This window comes from Triticum aestivum, chromosome 2D (assembly GCF_018294505.1).
Source record: "Triticum aestivum cultivar Chinese Spring chromosome 2D, IWGSC CS RefSeq v2.1, whole genome shotgun sequence".
Taxonomy (NCBI): domain Eukaryota; kingdom Viridiplantae; phylum Streptophyta; class Magnoliopsida; order Poales; family Poaceae; genus Triticum; species Triticum aestivum.
The window spans coordinates 423026448-423046451 of NC_057799.1; the positions used below are offsets into that span (position 1 = coordinate 423026448).

Genomic DNA, 20004 nt, shown 5'->3' on the forward strand with positions numbered 1-20004 from the left:
AAGAGTAGGTGTTACGGATTAGGTCATGGGTCTACACTGACCTCTCCCAGTGGCATTGATGGAACTCTACAATTGTTTTTCTTTTGCTTACTTTGTGATTGATAGCCTACTCTAGATTCTCGATACATTATGACATGTGAATTATGAGTGCTAGCTATTGATCCAAGGACTAGAACTGTAAAACTAAGAGATTGGGATCCCTACCGAGTCCGGGTCATCACATTCTAGGATTCAAGAATTTTGGTTGTGACACCCACCATGCGGTCCATGAAGCACAACCAACCTATTTCTTCATGGCTTGCACTCAGAAGCCTCACTAGGGTAGATATTCACGAAGTTGGCAGTCTTCGGGCTCGCACAAACTGTTGCAGCCTTCACACGAAGAACTTGATAGGATCACAAGTGACTCCTACCGTCAATGATGCACTCACCATCCAAGAGTAATAAGCAAAGCATAATCACTTGATAAGAGCTCCTTGCAAGATCTTCAATCAAAGCTTCTCTCAATAATCCATAGCAACACTCTCTTACAAGGATAGAATTGTGGTGAAAAAAACTAAGTTGTAGTGATGAGTTCTTGGCCTTCTAAGAATCAAGAAGTAAAAAATGGAATCACACGACACTTCTTTCTTCTTCTTTTTGCCATGGATCTCTCTTTCTCTACGTGGTAGGTGGATGGGTTGAAATGTCGTGTGTGTTTTGTGGCAGATAATGATGAATGAAATGAATGTGGTGGTCAGCCACGAAGGGGTGTGAGTAGAGAATACATAGAGAGAGTCCAAAATCCAATTGTTCCTTAAAGGTTAACTAAGGCTAGGAAGCACCGATGGAAGACTAGCAGAACTACCGAATCAATTCAAATAAATTTGAACGGCCATGTCAATGTTCAAGAACCATACTCAGAAGTACTGAAGAAAGAATGAGACAAAATGTAGCACCTTTTTTAAGATAGAAAAACTCGGAAGAACTAGTAAAACCAATTGCTCGGTAGTACTGTAGTAAACACAAGAGTTATCAGGATGATATTTACAAAAAAGAGCCAAATCACAACTCGAAAGTTCCGGACGAAAATGAGCCGAGGTACCGAACTCATGCCATGACCAGCAGATAAGCAAACTGAGACGACTCGAAAGTGATGATGAAATTTTTTGTGCTCGAAAGTGTCGGAGCAAACAAACAATGTTTCAAGGAGGAATGACTCGACAGTTCCATAACAAAATAAATGGCGGTTCCGAACCGTTGAAACTAGGTTTGACCTCTGAGTATGAATGACCCTAAGTGGTTCGGTAGTACCGGCAGAAAATCTTTGAAAGTACCAGACTTAGAGAAACTCATACAAAGGGAATGACTACGGAGATTTTCGAGGACTTTGGCTTAGGATCCATTCTTGGAGCTCAAACAAAGTATTTGCTTGTACCCCTCTTCATAGTATGGTTGTGATATATGCAATGTGAATCTTGTATTCGCCAAAAGTCCAAAAAATACATAACAAGAGCTCGAGGAGAACAACAACTAAAAAAATTGTTTGAATGGGTCACAAGTGATCTTCCACTTGTAGCCAAACCTGATAAACAATGAGATCACATGCTATAGACGAAATAAGCTCAATGAAACATCAGTCATCTCAATGGTTTTGCCATAGATCATCAAAACCAATGGGGGTACAATGGAGATGCACTTTCACCTAGCTATATAAAACCCCACTACAAGAGCTTCACTATAAGAAGTCGTAAATGCTGATGGGTGCTATGGAATATACTAAAAATATTACTCCATTCAAGTGAAATGTGAGTGGTCGGATATCAACCTTCACGTGCTACTTGCACGAGCACTTGGCACCACAAGCCACAATACAATACAATACAATACAACAGAAAAATACATGATACTAGTCACACTTGAAACTATGAGCATATTGTTTTCTTACTCTACGCGCCACCATGCATGGCTATGTTGAATCACTCCTGTGGTTTGCCACTGCTGGATCCCGCGGGATGGTGCGACGCAAATATAGAGTCGACTCTTGAACCGGTGTAACATGAGCAGCAGTGGAAACCTGATCTCCTCCTCTTGTATTCGCTCTTGAAATGCTCAAATTCCTGGCAACTCGCCACAACTGCATTTCCTTTGGCGTTTCGTTCACATATTTTCCGAAAAACTCTTTCAAGTGAGCTTCATCCTGTGGTTGGTACTTGATTTCTATTGAGTTCAGTTTCTTGTGTCGAACAAGTGTTGAAACACATTGGTTGGGACATGTCCTTTTCGGCCCTGCCTTCCCTTTGCTCCTCTTCGGACGACCTAAAAACTTTTGTGTACAAGATTTTTTGTCTCAGGTGTACAAGAAACAAAGAACTAAAGTGTAGAGTGCAATTAAAAAGAGGCATGTACCTTGCAGCGGTGCAATCGGAGCTTCTCCAAATTAGGGGCGTTCTCAAGGATTTTCATCAACACTTGGAGGTTGATTGCTCCAATATCACAACCGTCGAGAAGCAAGGTTCTTAGGTTTTCGAGGACCGGAATATCTTGAGACTCATGGTCCAGCAATGCCTGAAATAAAAGAACAAGATAAAGATCCACCCATGTCTAAAACATCACCATCACACAGCTCACTATGTGTATAACTTACTGACCAAAAATTCTATACCAACGTTTAGCTAATACTGTACACTTTTGTCGCAATAATAATAAATAATAATAATAATAATAATAATAATAATAATACTGTGCACTTTTACTACTCCAATTTGAGGTGAGTCAAGTTCACAAAGAAAAAGAAGTTCGCAAAAAAAAGTTCACAAAGAAAATTGGGCTCATGAGATTCCTCAAAAAAAAGGGCTTATGAGAATTAATTAGCACAAGCACTGCTAAAACACTCGTGTTACTCAAAAAAAAATGCTAAAACACTCGAGATCCAAAAAATGCGTACCGTGGTTGTGAACCCCGAGAGTTCTAATTTCGTGACATTGGTTAGTCGGCCGAGGAAGCTGCACAGGGATCTCAGGAACGGGAGCTTGGCTTTGTAAGCCCGTTGGTCCAGATCGTTTAGACAGATGGACGCCTCGACGAGCGATGGCAGCGCCTCGTTTCCTGGAGCTTTGGTCACCACCGAGGTCCTGCCGTCGCGGCCGAACGGAAGGACGAGGCGGAGGGAGGCGAGGCGAGGAGCCGCGATGGCCACGGTGTCAGTAGAGTAACTGACCGAATTACTTGTGACTGCGAGGCTCTTGAGCGTGGGCGAGGCAATGGTGAGGACCCCGTAGTAGCAGCAGTTGTCGAGGTGCAGGTCCTCCAGGACCGGCAACTGGCCGCCAATCTCCTCCCGGGAGCCGAGTCCTAGCGTCACACCGGAGAGCCGGAGCCTAGTCAGGCGGCAGGCGGCGGCTCCCATGTCTACGTGGCAGGGCGGCCACAGGATGCAGCCATTGACGTAGTCGCACTGGAGGTCGACGGTGGCCGGGCGGCGCATGAAGCCCCGCCGGATCCACCTCCCAAAGCTCGTAGTGTTCATGGCCACCCTGTTCATGGCATCCGCGAAGTGGAGGCGGAACGTGTCCAGAGGCGGCCGCGCGGCGCCGGGAGGCAACGGCAGCATGGTGTCGGCGAAGTCCTCGAAGCGCTGGTACTGGCGGGAGCCGGGCGTGCCGCTGCCGGGGAACTCCCGCTGGTCGATGTCGACACAGCGCACGGAGCGCCAGACGTGCCGCCAGCGCCGGGACAGCGCGCTCGTCCGCACGGCCTGCAGGGACCCGAGGCGCGAGAGGATGTCCTCCAGGAGGCAGTCCGGCAGGTCGCTCAGCCGGTCCGCGTCCACGGGAGCGCGCTTGCGGGACGGACCGAGGTGGCCGCAGTCTCCAGCCATATATGGTGACAGACTGACAGGGATGAGTACGCAGGTTGCTTCCTCGGCGGCGGGGCTCGAACGATCGTGTCGACGAGTTGCTCCCTTGGTGGGCTTATTTACGAGCCGTGTAGCCCGACTGCTGGGATGGTCCGTCTCCGACCCTACTGTGTGTACGGGTGTGCTGGCCCGTGTACCCATCGGCTTAACCTGCGTGATGCGCATGCTGTGCGCAAGTGCTGAAGAGAACTATCGCTGAAACTCTCAGCGACTATATCAGGCTCGGAGAACTCTTTCAGCGACATGTATCCGATTCGATGTATGTGAATCTTTGAGGGGCGTCAACATCTAAACTATACATGTCCGGACACTAACCAGGCTGAAGAGAACTGTTCGCTGCAACCATCACGGGCTATATCGGGCTCGGAGAAGTCTTCCGGCGACACGTATATCCGGTTCGATTTCTATGAATCTTTGAGGGGCAAAAGTTCTAAATTACTCCTACCTCGAATCCATTACTCACACTTTCATATCTACACCTAACTCTTGAACCCATTACTCACACTTATCCATAAATTTAAGATCAATACTCAGTTTTGGACGTGATGTTTTCGTTGGCTCTTCTCTACTTGCTAAGCTTTTCTAGTATCCCTGAAAATTGGATCTGTCTAGGACACATCTATGTGATATAGCTATGTCACATCTAAGCTGATGTCCATTCTGTTTGTGGTCTATTTTTTTTTTGTTGCTGCATTATATATTTATGGGATCTTAGATGTGACATCCTTAAAAAACATTTAGATATGAATTAAACAAACTGGATTTTTTTTTGAGAAATGTCGTAAAGCTTAGAAAGTGGGAAGACGTGAAGGGAACGTCGGCCAAGGGTATTTCTATAAGAATACCATACAAGAAAATAGGGGCAAAACTGAATAGGTCGGGAAATAAGGGGTAAATGTAAGTAGTGAGGTCAAGTTAGCGGCATAATTCAATTGTCCCTAAACTATAGCTACACAATATTCAAGATATGTAGCATTTTTAACTTTTTTTTGACAAATGCTTGTTGGGCATGGGCATAACAAATGTCATGGACAAGATGGTGATGCTCCTAAGCTTGTACACCATGCATTATGCGTACATGGCCTTGTAAGCGTTGTAACCTCATGTTTTTATTCTCCTTCTATCAATGAAAAGATACGCAACTTGCATATTCGCGAAAATAACAAACGCTTTGTCTTTCTCCCGCGGCAGCCCATCACCATCTCCAATCCCTCCACACCCGCGCCACCACCGTAATCCGGTTCGACTCCCCTTTCTCCTCTGGATCAGGGTACCAACTTTTTGTGTCGTGCCGAATTTTATCGAGCAGCCCCCAGACTTGGACAATACTGAAGCCCATAAAAGCTCTTCCAGAGGCAGAGTTTACCATTTGCTTGCTCTATCTATCTAGTCCTCCATAAAAGAAGTGTAAAACATGTTGGATTATAGATAGGCTTTGACCCATGTAAGGAAATAATCCCTGGTTAATCTCTAAGGCTCATTTAGGTGCATGGCAAATGACGGGAAGTTTAGTACCATACTGCTACAGTAGTAAGAGTGAGACCCCTTTATAAGGGCTGCTCTACCACATGACATTAGGAACTTGGGAAGAGGAGTTGTACATGTTTGCTCCTCCTCCGTCGTCGCCCACCTCGACAAGACGCGTGCGCCGAGGGTTGCGGGAATGAGCTGAACCTTATTTTGCCAGCCGGGAATGATTAATTAATTATGGATTAATTAACGAGTCGTTAACAGAAGTGCCACTCTCCGAGACATTGGACTGTGGGCTGTTTGCGAAAGGTGGTGGGCCTAAGCCCATGTGTAAGTGCATCAAGTGCCCCTTAGTGGTTTTGGAGTATTGAAGACAAATAAGTTGATGGACTAACGTGTTTGTGAGTGAATACAGAAGTTATAGTCCTAAAGATTTGGTTTAACCAATGAAAGGTGACCCCTAAAAATATATTTCTTCAAGTGAAGAATTTGGTCATGAAAATGGTACGGTATTTAAAGAAATTGATGTGAAGACTTTGAAGCTTCAAGACTTTTGTTTTCGTAGTTTCTTTCTTCTTATTTTGAGTCATAGGAAAAACCATATTCTTAAAGGGGGTCTAGGTGAATCATAGTTCACATTTCCAAAGTGATGCTCAAACCTATACGTACACAAGCCGCTTTGAGTGAAACCTTTGGAAATCTTCGGAACACCTGACGAATTTGCTAGCGACAGTGAAGAATTTCATCTGGTCGCTCACGAATTTGGTCAGGCTAGGAGTTAGGATTTCGCCAGTGTGATCTGTCTATCGTGAGGAAATTGAGTGCCTGATGAAATTGAGAGTTCAATTTTCCGATTGTTGCTGCACCGCAGGCCAGCTGTCGAGTGGATCCTTATCCTGACAACGGTCGTGTCTGAGAAGGGCATTCATGACAATTCATGTCGGGTTGCCCCCTGACTATAAATAGCCACCCCCACAACCACTTCGTCGTTGGCTGCTCAGAGAGAACTTGACACTTGTCATTTGAGAGCAACCCATCCTCTGACGACTTTGAGAGAATCCTAAGTGAGGAAAAATCCACCGGAGCAGAAGTGATTGAGCATCACTGAAGAGATTGATCTGTGTGACCTGACGCCTGTTACCTTTGAGGACCGTCATTCTTCCAGACGGTTAGGCGTCATGTTTTGAGCACCCAAGAGTCATTATGGTGTGCCAGTGAACAAGTTTGTGAAGGTTTTGGAAGTCTGCCTTGAAGACTTACCACGAGTGATTGTGCGAGGTCTAAATGACCTTAGCTCAAGAGGAATACTATAAGGACTGTGTGTCCTCTGCGTTCGTCTCAGCCGCCTCAACCAGACGTACAGTTGATACAACAACTGGAACTGGTCTACCAAATCGTTGTGTCTTCAGCAAGCCTGCCTAGTTTCAAATTCCTTAACCGTTACCTTACGTTATTCCACTGATGAAGAATTTGTGATCTACCTTTTGACGAATTTGAACTGAAGTCTTTCATCATGCTGTCGTTCATTTCTTCAGTTCATCTTTTTCATGCTTGTATGCTTGTATGATTGCATGTTCTTCACCTATATGTATCTTGTATGCATACTTTCTATTTATGTGATTATTTAATTTTCTCATGTTTCTATTTCTTCACTCTGATCTTCGTCAAATTCATCAGAGTTTGATGAATTTCCAAAAATCTCCCATTCACCCCCCTCTCGGAGTAAACCTGCGCTTTCACCATGCCCATCTACCCGACAGTCTATATAAGGAGGCGCTGGCATGTGGAGTGAAGCAGAACTCACTCACTCCCTCCTGCATAACCCTAGTTGTCGTCTAGTGTTCCTCTCTTTCTATGTCAGGTATATTCTTTTAGTGGCCATAGACCAAGTTAGGCCAAAAGCCTAAACTTGGGGGAGCACGTATTCTCACCGACATTACATTCATGTTATCACATATTCATTTCACTTGACGGTATTCATCGTTTTGTTTGTTCATTCGCGTTCGCTGTTTCTTTTGTGTATTTGAAAAACTTCGGAAAAATTGTTGTTTCTCGTTTTTTTTGTTTTTCTTTTCATTTTAGTTGGTTCGTAGTATTAAAAGAAAATCCAAAAAGATTTCTCATTTCTTCTTCTTTTTTGTTGGGAGTTCTTCGGCGTAAATAGTTTTTCTAAGTAAATTTGCATGTGCCACCCCTAATCTTTCAAATGAATTTTGTTTTGTGTGCCCATATCACTCATGGAGCGACGGGGTGGTCAATATCTTCTATGCTAAGTGTATTTAATTCGCGACCAGAGTTTATTTGCTCGTCAACTTTGAGGGAGGTTGGTAATAAGGATGCCCAGTCCTGTCTTATACAAGAATAAACTCCGCTTGGACAGTTGATTGTTGCAGGGCACCCGAGGATTCGGCAGGCCATGGATTGTGTCAGTATGGTTGTGGGAGAGAAAAACTTTTTTTCCTTTTGGGAACCACCATTAACATGTTTAGCATGGAAGATATTGAAAACTCTTGTCATCACATTGATAAAAAAGAACACCACTCAAAATGTATTCATCTATGTTTTAGCTTCGAGCTCTAGCACCGCTGCAAATCTCTGCTCCCCTCTACGAAGGGCCATTCATTTACTTTCATGTTATTTACTTTTATTGTCGAGTCATCACCTTCTTATTCAAGCACCAACCTTGAGAGCGCTATTGTCATTCTTAGTTTAACATGCATTGGGTCTAATTAATGTTGGATGTGAGCATGAATGGTTGTCTTATACCCTGAATTACAATGTTTAGTCGCTGCTTGAACTTCGGATGTGCTCTGCATTTATGTTTTGCGGTCTCAGAAGGGCTAGCGAGATACCATTCTGTCATATTATATCATGGTCATTTTGACAAAGTTTAGCATTTGAGATATATTATTATTGCTTGCTAGTTGATTATGCCATTGATATGAGTACATATGAGTTCTAACTGTTATCATTTACATGGTTAGTTCATGATCTTTGCTGAGAACTTGGTTACTAGTTAAGCTTATATACGACAACAGAAACAAAAGAGTTTGTAAAAAAAATCTTCGTCACTTTCAGTTTCTCAATTGAACTGCTTGAGAACAAGTAATGAGTTAAGCTTGGGGGAGTTAATACGTCTCCAATGTATCAACTTTTCCAAACACTTTTTCTCTTGTTTTGGACTCTAATTTGCATGCTTTGAATGAAACTAACCCAGACTGATGTTGTTTTAGTAGAACCACATTGATGTTATTTTTCTGGAGAAATAAAAAGTTCTCGGAATTGAACAAAATTTTGCAGAGAATTATTTTGGAATATATAAAAAGTACTAGCGCAAAGAGTTACCAGAGGGGGGCACCACAGAGCCACAAGCTCTGGGGCGCTCCACTAGGGCACGCCACCTAAGTGTGTGGGTCCCATGATGCTCCATTTGCCCTACCTCCAAACCCATAAGTACAGTCTTCCTGAGAACAAAATCGGAGAGAAAGTTTCATTGCGTTTTATGATACGGAACCGCCACCACCTCCTGTTCTTCATCGGAGGCCTGATCTGAAGTCCGTTCGGGGCTCCAGAGAGGGGAATTCGTCGCTGTCATCATCAACAAACCTTCTTCATCAACAACATCATGATGCTCACCACTGTGAGTGAGTAATTTCATCATCAACATACTGGAGGTAGATGGAGATGGATGAGATTCGTCATGTAATCGAGTCAATTTGTTAGGGCTTGATCCCTAGTATCCACTAGGACCCGAGTGCAATGATTCCAGATTTGAACTCGTTATGTTTTCATGAATATATTTGAGTTTTTTATCCTATTTGCAAGTTATACGCACCTTTTATTGTTCTTATCCTAGACCCTGATGGGACAATAATTGGGATACTCTTCCGGGATGACTGTAATTTGAGGACATCAATTATTCACTATGTGTTAGTGTTTTATTCCAGTTCTTTATTAATTGCAGCACCTTAACTACCCTTAGTTTCCATTAGGATCCCGTTGCCACGGGAGGGTAGGACAAAAGATGTTATGCAAGTTCTTATTATAAGCATGTACAAGGGCGGACCTACGTTAGGCCTCTCGGTGTCACAGGACACCGGGTAAATCTCGTGCTTACGCTATATGAAGTCCATATGCCTGTGCTGGACACCGGTAATTTTTTGAGCCGGACACCGGCCAGCCCAGCGATCAAGCAGCGAGGCAGTGCAGCCCACGTAGCTAATGTGCGCACACCTGGACCTAGGCTTGGCTAGCTAATTAGCTGCCGATTTAATCGATCTCTGTTTACTCGTATCTCTCTGTACGACCGCTGGCCTGTTCGGCTTCTAGCCTTCTAGTCTCGTCTCATCTGGTCACGGCGTCGCCCGCCCCCCTCCGTCGCTCGGCCAGACGGCCAGTTGCCACACCACCCAACTGTTAGGGAACGTAGTAATTTCAAAAAAAATCCTACGCACACGCAAGATCATGGTGATGCATAGCAACGAGAGGGGAGAGTGTCGTCCACGTACCCTCGTAGACCGTTAAGCGGAAGCATTATGACAACGTGGTTGATGTAGTCGTACGTCTTCACGATTGACCGATCCTCAGTACTGAACGTACGGCACCTCCGCATTCAGCACACGTTCAGCTCGGTGACGTCACGCGAACTCACGATCCAGTAGAGCTCGAGGGTGAGTTTCGTCAGCACGACGGCGTGGTGACGATGTTGATGAAGCTACCGTCGCAGGGCTTCGCCTAAGCACCGCTACGATGTGACCGAGGTGGATTATGGTGGAAGGGGGGCACCGCACACGGCTGGGAGAGATCGATCAACTTGTGTGTTCTAGGGTGCCCCCTGCCCCCGTATATAAAGGAGCAAGGGGGAGGCCGGCCGGCCCCTAAAGGGCGCGCCAGCAGGAGGAGTCCTCCTCCTAGTAGGAGTAGGACTCCCCTCTTTCCTACTCCTACTAGGAGGGGGAAAGGAAGGGGGAGAAGGATAAGGAAAGGGGGGCGCCCCCCCCTTCCTAGTCCAATTCGGACGAGAGGGGAAGGGGGCGCTCGGCTTGCCCTGGCCGGCCCCTCTCTCTCTCCACTAGGGCCCAACTAGGCCCATTAACCCCCGGGGGTTTCCGGTAACCCCTCCGGCACTCCGGTAAAATCCCGATTTCACCCGGAACTCTTCCGACGTCCAAATATAGGCTTCCAATATATCAATATTTATGTCTCAACCATTTCGAGACTCCTCGTCATGTCCGTGATCATATCCGGGACTCCGAACTATCTTCGGTACATCAAAACATATAAACTCATAATACCGATCGTCACAGAACTTTAAGCGTGCGGACCCTACGGGTTCGAGAACTATGTAGACATGACCAAGACACGTCTCTGGTCAATAAACAATAGCGGAACCTGGATGCTCATATTGGTTCCTACATATTCTACGAAGATCTTTATCGGTCAAACCGCATAACAACATACGTTGTTCCCTTTGTCATCGATATGTTACTTGCCCGAGATTCGATCGTCGGTATCTCAATACCTAGCTCAATATCGTTACCGGCAAGTCTCTTTACTCGTTCCGTAATGCATCATCCTGCAACTAGCTCATTAGTCACATTGCTTGCAAGGCTTATAGTGATGTGCATTACCGAGAGGGCCCAGAGATACCTCTCCGACAATCGGAGTGACAAATTCTAATCTCGATCTATGCCAACTCAACAAGTACCATCGGAGACACCTGTAGAGCACCTTTATAATCACCCAGTTACGTTGTGACGTTTGGTAGCACACAAAGTGTTCCTCCGGTAATCGGGAGTTGCATAATCTCATAGTCATAGGAACATGTATAAGTCATGAAGAAAGCAATAGCAGTAAACTAAACGATCAAGTGCTAAGCTAACGGAATGGGTCAAGTCAATCACATCATTCTCCTAATGATGTGATCCCATTAATCAAATGACAACTCATGTCTATGGCTAGGAAACTCAACCATCTTTGATTAACGAGCTAGTCAAGTAGAGGCATACTAGTGACACTATGTTTGTCTATGTATTCACACATGTATTATGTTTCCGGTTAATACAATTCTAGCATGAATAATAAACATTTATCATGATATGAGGAAATAAATAATAACTTTATTATTGCCTCTAGGGCATATTTCCTTCAGTCTCCCACTTGCACTAGAGTCAATAATCTAGATTATACAGTAATGATTCTAACACCCATGGAGTCTTGGTGCTGATCATGTTTTGCTCGTGGAAGAGGCTTAGTCAACGGGTCTGCAACATTCAGATCCGTATGTATTTTGCAAATCTCTATGTCTCCCACCTGGACTTGATCCCGGATGGAATTGAAGCGTCTTTTGATGTGCTTGGTTCTCTTGTGAAATTTGGATTCCTTTGCCAAAGCAATTGCACCAGTATTATCACAAAAGATTTTCATTGGACCCGATGCACTAGGTATGACACCTAGATCGGATATGAACTCCTTCATCCAGACTCCTTCATTTGCTGCTTCCGAAGCATCTATGTACTCCGCTTCACACGTAGATCCCGCCACGACACTTTGTTTAGAACTGCACCAACTGACAGCTCCACCGTTCAATGTAAACACGTATCCGGTTTGCGATTTAGAATCGTCCGGATCAGTGTCAAAGCTTGCATCGACGTAACCATTTACGACAAGCTCTTTGTCACCTCCATAAATGAGAAACATATCCTTAGTCCTTTTCAGGTATTTCAGGATGTTCTTGACCGCTGTCCAGTGATCCATTCCTGGATTACTTTGGTACCTCCCTGCTAAACTAATAGCAAGGCACACATCAGGTCTGGTACACAACATCACATACATGATAGAGCCTATGGCTGAAGCATAGGGAACACTTTTCATTTTTTCTTTATCTTCTGCAGTGGTCGGGCATTGAGTCTGACTCAACTTCACACCTTGTAACACAGGCAAGAACCCTTTCTTTGCTTGATCCATTTTGAACTTTTTCAAGGTATGTGCTTTGTGACAGTCCAATTAAGCATCTTGATCTATCTCTATAGATCTTGATGCCCAATATGTAAGCAGCTTCACCGAGGTCTTTCATTGAAAAACTCTTATTCAAGTATCCTTTTATGCTATCTAGAAATTCTATATCATTTCCAATTAGCAATATGCCATCCACATATAATATTAGAAATGCTACAGAGCTCCCACTCACTTTCTTGTAAATACAGGCTTCTCCAAAAGTATGTATAAAACCATATGCTTTGATCACACTATCAAAACGTTTATTCCAACTCCGAGAGGCTTGCACCAGTCCATAAATGGATCGCTGGAGCTTGCACACTTTGTTAGCTCCCTTTGGATTGACAAAACCTTCCGGTTGCATCATATACAACTCTTCTTCCAGAAATCCATTCAGGAATGCAGTTTTCACATCCATTTGCCAAATTTCATAATCATAAAATGCGGCAATTGCTAACATGATTCGGACAGACTTAAGCATCGCTACGGGTGAGAAAGTCTTATCGTAGTCAACTCCTTGAACTTGTCGAAAATCTTTCGCAACAAGTCGATCTTGGTAGACAGTAACATTACCGTCAGCGTCAGTCTTCTTCTTGAAGATCCATTTATTCTCTATGGCTTGCCGATCATCGGGCAAGTCAACCAAAGTCCACACTTTGTTCTCATACATGGATCCCATCTCAGATTTCATTGCCTCAAGCCACTTTGCGGAATCTGGGCTCACCATCGCTTCTTCATAGTTCGTAGGTTCGCCTTGGTCAAGTAACATGACCTCCAGAATAGGATTAGCATACCACTCTGGTGCGGATCTTACTCTGGTTGACCTACGAGGTTCGGTAGTAACTTGATCTGAAGTTTCATGATCAATATCATTAGCTTCTTCACTGATTGGTGTAGGTGTCACAGAAACCAGTTTCTGTGATGAACTACTTTCCAATAAGGGAGCAGGTACAGTTACCTCATCAAGTTCTACTTTCCTCCCACTCACTTCTTTCGAGAAAACTCCTTCTCTAGAAAGGATCCATTCTTAGCAACAAATGTCTTGCCTTCGGATCTGTGATAGAAGGTGTACCCAACAGTTTCCTTTGGGTGTCCTATGAAGACACATTTCTCCGATTTGGGTTCGAGCTTATCAGGTTGAAGCTTTTTCACATAAGCATCGCAGCCCCAAACTTTAAGAAATGACAACTTTGGTTTCTTGCCAAACCACAGTTCATAAGGCGTCGTCTCAACGGATTTCAATGGTGCCCTATTTAACGTGAATGCAGCCGTCTCTAAAGCATAACCCCAAAATGATAGCGGTAAATCAGTAAGAGACATCATAGATCGCACAATATCTAGTAAAGTACGACTACGACGTTCGGACACACCATTTCGTTGTGGTGTTCCGGGTGGCGTGAGTTGCGAAACTATTCCGCATTGTTTCAAATGTAGAACAAACTCGTAACTCAAATATTCTCCTCCACGATGAGATCGTAGAAACTTTATTTTCTTGTTACGATGATTTTCCACTTCACTCTGAAATTCTTTGAACTTTTCAAATGTTTCAGACTTATGTTTCATTAAGTAGATATACCCATATCTGCTCAAATCATCTGTGAAGGTGAGAAAATAACGATACCCGCCGCGAGCCTCAATATTCATTGGACCACATACATTAGTATGTATGATCTCCAACAAATCTGTTGCTCGCTCCATTGTTCCGGAGAACGGCGTTTTAGTCATCTTGCCCATGAGGCATGGTTCACAAGTACCAAGTGATTCCAAAAGTCCATCAGTATGGAGTTTCTTCACGAGATTTACACCAATATGACCTAAACGGCAGTACCACAAATAAGTTGCACTATCATTATCAACTCTGCATCTTTTGGCTTCAATATTATAAAAATAGACCACTCTTCAAGGGTGCATGACCATAAAAGATATTACTCATATAAATAGAACAACCATTATTCTCTGATTTAAATGAATAACCATCTCGCATCAAACAAGATCTAGATATAATGTTCATGCTTAACGTTGGCACCAAATAACAATTATTCAGGTCTAAAACTAATCCCGAAGGTAGATTTAGAGGTAGCGTGCCGACCGCGATCACATCGACTTTGGAACCATTTCCCACGCGCATCGTCACCTCGTCGTTAGCCAATCTTCGCTTAATCCATAGTCCCTGTTTCGAGTTGCAAATATTAGCAACAGAACCAGTATCAAATACCCAGGTGTTACTTCAAGCATTAGTAAGGTACACATCAATAACATGTATATCACATATACCTTTGTTCACCTTGCCATCCTTCTTATCCGCCAAATACTTGGGGCAGTTCCGCTTCCAGTGACCAGTCTGTTTGCAGTAGAAGCACTCAATCTCAGGCTTAGGTCCAGACTTGGGTTTCTTCTCCTGAGCAGCAACTTGTTTGCTGTTCTTCTTGAAGTTGCCCTTCTTCTTCCCTTTACCCATTTTCTTGGAACTGGTGGTCTTGTTGACCATCACCACTTGATGATCCTTCTTGATTTCTACCTCCGCAGCCTTTAGCATTGCGAAGAGCTCGGGAATTGTCTTATCCATCCCTTGCATAATATAGTTCATCACAAAGCTCTTGTAGCTTGGTGGCAGTGATTGAAGAATTCTATCAATCACACTATCATCCGTAAGATTAACTCCCAATTGAATCAAGTGATTATTATACCCAGACATTTTGAGTATATGTTCACTGACAGAACTATTCTCCTCCATCTTGCAGCTGTAGAACTTATTGGAGACTTCATATCTCTCAATCCGGGCATTTGCTTGAAATATTAACTTCAACTCCTGGAACATCTCATATGCTCCATGACGTTCAAAACGTCGTTGAAGTCCCGGTTCTAAGCCGTAAAGCATGGCACACTAAACTATCAAGTAGTCATCAGTTTTGCTCTACCAGACGTTCTTAACGTCATCAGTTGCATCTGCAGCAGGCCTGGCACCCAGCGGTGCTTCCAGGACGTAATTCTTCTGTGCAGCAATGAGGATAATCCTCAAGTTACGGACCCAGTCTGTGTAATTGCTACCATCATCTTTCAACTTTGCTTTCGCAAGGAACGCATTAAAATTGAACGGAAGAACAGCACAGGCCATCTATCTAGAACAACATAGACAAGCAAAATACTATCAGGTACTAAGTTCATGATAAATTAAAGTTTAGTTAATCATATTACTTAAGAATTCCCACTTAGATAGACATCCCTCGAGTCATCTAAATGATCACGTGATCCAAATCAACTAAACCATGTCCGATCATCACGTGAGATGTAGTAGTTTTCAATGGTGAACATCACTATGTTGATCATATCTACTATATGATTCATGTTTGACCTTTCGGTCTCCAGTGTTCCGAGGCCATATCTGCATATGCTAGGCTCGTCAAGTTTAACCCGAGTATTCTGCGTGTGCAAAACTGGCTTACACCCGTTGTATTTGAACGTAGAGCTTATCACACCCGATCATCACGTGGTGTCTCGGGACGACGAACTTTCGCAACGGTGCATACTCAGGGAGAACACTTATACCCTGAAATTTAGTGAGAGATCATCTTATAATGCTACCATCAATCAAAGCAGAATAAGATGCATAAAGGATAAACATCACATGCAATCAATATAAGTGATATGATATGGCCATCATCATCTTGTCCCTTTGATCTCCATCTCCAAAGCACCGTCATGATCACCATCGTCACCGGCGCGACACCTTGATCTCCATCGTAGCATCATTGTCGTCTCGCCAACTATTGCTTCTACGACTATCGCTACCGCTTAGTGATAAAGTAAAGCAATTACAGGGCGATTGCATTGCATACAATAAAGCGACAACCATATGGCTCCTGCCAGTTGCTGATAACTCTGTTACAAAACATGATCATCTCATACAATAAAATATAGCATCATGTCTTGACCATATCACATCACAACATGCCCTGCAAAAACAAGTTAGACGTCCTCTACTTTGTTGTTGCAAGTTTTATGTGGCTGCTACGGGTTGAGCAAGAACCGTTCTTACCTACGCATCGAAACAACAACGATAGTTCGTCAAGTTAGTGTTGTTTTAACCTTCTCAAGGACCAGGTGTAGCCACACTCGGTTCAACTAAAGTTGGAGAAACTGACACCCGCCAACCACCTGTGTGCAAAGCACGTCGGTAGAACCAGTCTCGCATAAGCGTACGCGTAATGTCGGTCCGGGCCACTTCATACAACAATACCGCCGAACCAAAGTATGACATGCTGGTAAGCAGTATGACTTGTATCGCCCACAACTCACTTGTGTTCTACTCGTGCATATAACATCTACGCATAAACCTGGCTCTGATGCCACTATTAGGGAACGTAGTAGTTTCAAAAAATTCCTACGCACACGCAAGATCATGGTGATGCATCGTAACAAGAGGGGAGAGTGTCATCCACGTACCCTCGTAGACCGTTAAGCGGAAGCGTTATGACAACGCGGTTGATGTAGTCGTACGTCTTCACGATCGTCCGATCCTCAGTACCGAACGTACGGCACCTCCGCGTTCAGCACACGTTCAGCTCGGTGACGTCCCGCGAACTCACGATCCAGTAGAGCTCGAGGAAGAGTTTCATCAGCACGACGGCGTGGTGACGATGTTGATGAAGCTACCGTTGCAGGGCTTCGCCTATGCACCGCTACGATATGACTGATATATCTCCGTCATATCTACTTTTCCAAACACTTTTGCCCTTGTTTTGGACTCTAACTTGCATGATTTGAATGGAACTAACCCGGACTGACGTTGTTTTCAACAGAATTGCCATGGTGTTATTTATGTGCAGAAACAAAAGTTCTTGGAATGACCTGAAACTCCACGGAGATTGTTTTTGGAAATAATAAAAAATACTGGCAAAAGAATCAAGGCCAGGGGGCCCACACCCTTGCCACGAGGGTGGGGGCGCGCCTGCCCCCTGGGCGCGCCCCCTGCCTCGTGGGCCCCCTGGAGCTCCACCGACCTCAACTCCAACTCCATATATTCGTGTTCGGGGAGAAAAAAATCAGAGAGAAAGATTCATCGCGTTTTACGATACGGAGCCGCCGCCAAGCCCTAAACTCTCTCGGGAGGGCTGATCTGGAGTCTGTTCGGGGCTCCGGAGAGGGGAATCCGTCGCCGTCGTCATCATCAACCATCCTCCATCACCAATTTCATGATGCTCACCGCTGTGCGTGAGTAATTCCATCGTAGGCTTGCTGGACGGTGATGGGTTGGATGAGATTTATCATGTAATCGAGTTAGTTTTGTTAGGGTTTGATCCCTAGTATCCACTGTGTTCTGAGATTGATGTTGCCATGACTTTGCTATGCTTAATGCTTGTCACTAGGGCTCGAGTGCCATGATTTCAGATCTGAACCTATTATGTTTTCATGAATATATGTGAGTTCTTGATCCTATCTTGCAAGTCAATAGTCACCTACTACGTGTTATGATCCGGCAACCCCGAAGTGACAATAATCGGGACCACTCCCGGTGATGACCATAGTTTGAGGAGTTCATGTATTCACTATGTGTTAATGCTTTGGTCCGGTACTCTATTAAAAGGATGCCTTAATATCCATTAGTTTCCGTTAGGACCCCGCTGCCACGGGAGGGTAGGACAAAAGATGTCATGCAAGTTCTTTTCCATAAGCACGTATGACTATATTCGGAATACATGCCTACATTACATTGATGAATTGGAGCTAGTTCTGTGTCACCCTATGTTATGATTGTTACATGATGAACCACATCCGGCATAATTCTCCATCACCGATCCAATGCCTATGAGCTTTTCACATATGTTCTCCGCTTATTTACTTTTCCGTTGCTACTGTTACAATCACTACAAAACCCAAAAATATTACTTTTGCTACCGTTACCATTACTTCCATACTACTTTGCTACTAAATACTTTGCTGCACATACTAAGTTATCCAGGTGTGGTTGAATTGACAACTCAACTACTAATACTTGAGAATATTCTTTGGCTCCCCTTGTGTCGAATCAATAAATTTGGGTTGAATACTCTACCCTCGAAAACTGTTGTGATCCCCTATACTTGTGGGTTATCAAGACTATTTTCTGGCACCGTTGCCGGGGAGCATAGCTCTATTCTTTGAGTCACTTGGGATTATATCTGCTGGTCATTATGAGGAACTTGAAAGACGAGAAAACAAAATTTTATCCCTCAACTACGAGGGGAGGTAAGGAACTGCCATCTAGCTCTGCACTTGATTCACCTTCTGTTTTGAGTAAGCTTGCGACACCTAAACCTGCTTCTGCTATTAATTCTGATATGTCGCATGTTATTGATGATGCCACTTCTACTATGCATGATACTTATGATGAAACTACTTCTATGCTTGATACTACTGTGCCACTTGGTGAATTTCTTGATGAACAACTTGCTAGGGCTAGAGAGAAGGAAATTATTGAAACTGATAATATTGATGAATGTGATGATGAAGATTCTCCCCCTAAATATGAATTGCTGTTGTGCCTGAGGGCTATGTTAAGGATGAAGAAATTGCTAGAGACTTTCTTGCTTGCAATGATAGAAGTGATATTAAGAAATTATTAGCTAAGCTTAAACAAAAAACTCTGAATGCTAGAATGAAATATGATCCTGCTTATGCTACTTCACCTATCTTTGTTACTGATAAGGATTATGAATTCTCTGTTGATCCTGATATAATTACTTTGGTTGAATCTGATCCTTTCTATGGCTATGAATCTGAAACTTTTGTGGCACATCTTACTAAATTAAATGATATAGCCACCCTGTTCACTAATGATGAGAAAACTCGCTACTATTATATCCTTAAAATATTTCCGTTCTCATTAAAGGGTGATGCTAAGATATGGTTTAATTCTCTTGATCCTGGTTGTGTGCGTAGCCCCCAGGATATGATTTATTACTTCTCTGCTAAATATTTCCCTGCTCATAAGAAACAAGCTGCTTTAAGGGAAATATATAATTTTGTGCAAATTGAAGAAGAGAGTCTCCCACAAGCTTGGGGGAGGCTTCTCCAATTACTTATGCTTTGCTTGATCATCCTCTCAAGAAAAATGAAATACTTGATATCTTTTATAATGGACTAACCGATGATTCCAGAGACCACCTGGATAGTTGTGCTGGTTCTGTTTTCAGGGAAAGAATAGCAGATGAAGCGGAAATTCTATTGAATAATATGTTGACCGATGAAAATAATTGGACACTTCCTGAGCCAACTCCTGAGCCTATTCCTAAACCAACTCCGAAGAAGAGGGGTGTTCTATTTCTTAGTCCTGAAGATATGCAAGAGGCAAAGAAATCTATGAAGGAAAAAGGTATAAAAGCTGAAGATGTTAAGAATTTACCTCCTATTGAAGAAATACATGGTCTTAATTTACCACCTATTGAAGAAATATATGATCTTAATTCATCACCTATTGAAGAAACTCATGGTTTTGATAACCCGACACATGTAGTAAAGGTAAATTCTCTCTACAGATATGATAAAGCTGAAATCCCGCCTACTAAGTTTGCTAGTCACTGCTTAGATGAGTTTGATAACTTTATGGTTAAACAAGAAAATTTTAATGCTTATTTTAGAGAATTAAAACGCAATGCTTATAT

General features: G+C 43.5%; 1 protein-coding gene across 1 annotated transcript; it reads right to left on the reverse strand.

The window, feature by feature from the left end:
• Positions 1–1778: 1778 nt before the first annotated feature.
• Positions 1779–4125, reverse strand: LOC123049474 (MEIOTIC F-BOX protein MOF-like). Its single transcript, XM_044472384.1, has 3 exons — positions 2927–4125; positions 2389–2547; positions 1779–2305 (listed from the first exon to the last, which is right to left on the reverse strand). Exons 1-3 carry the CDS (start codon positions 4061–4063, stop codon positions 1949–1951), a joined length of 1653 nt encoding a protein of 550 aa, XP_044328319.1. The 5' UTR covers positions 4064–4125; the 3' UTR covers positions 1779–1948.
• Positions 4126–20004: the final 15879 nt, after the last annotated feature.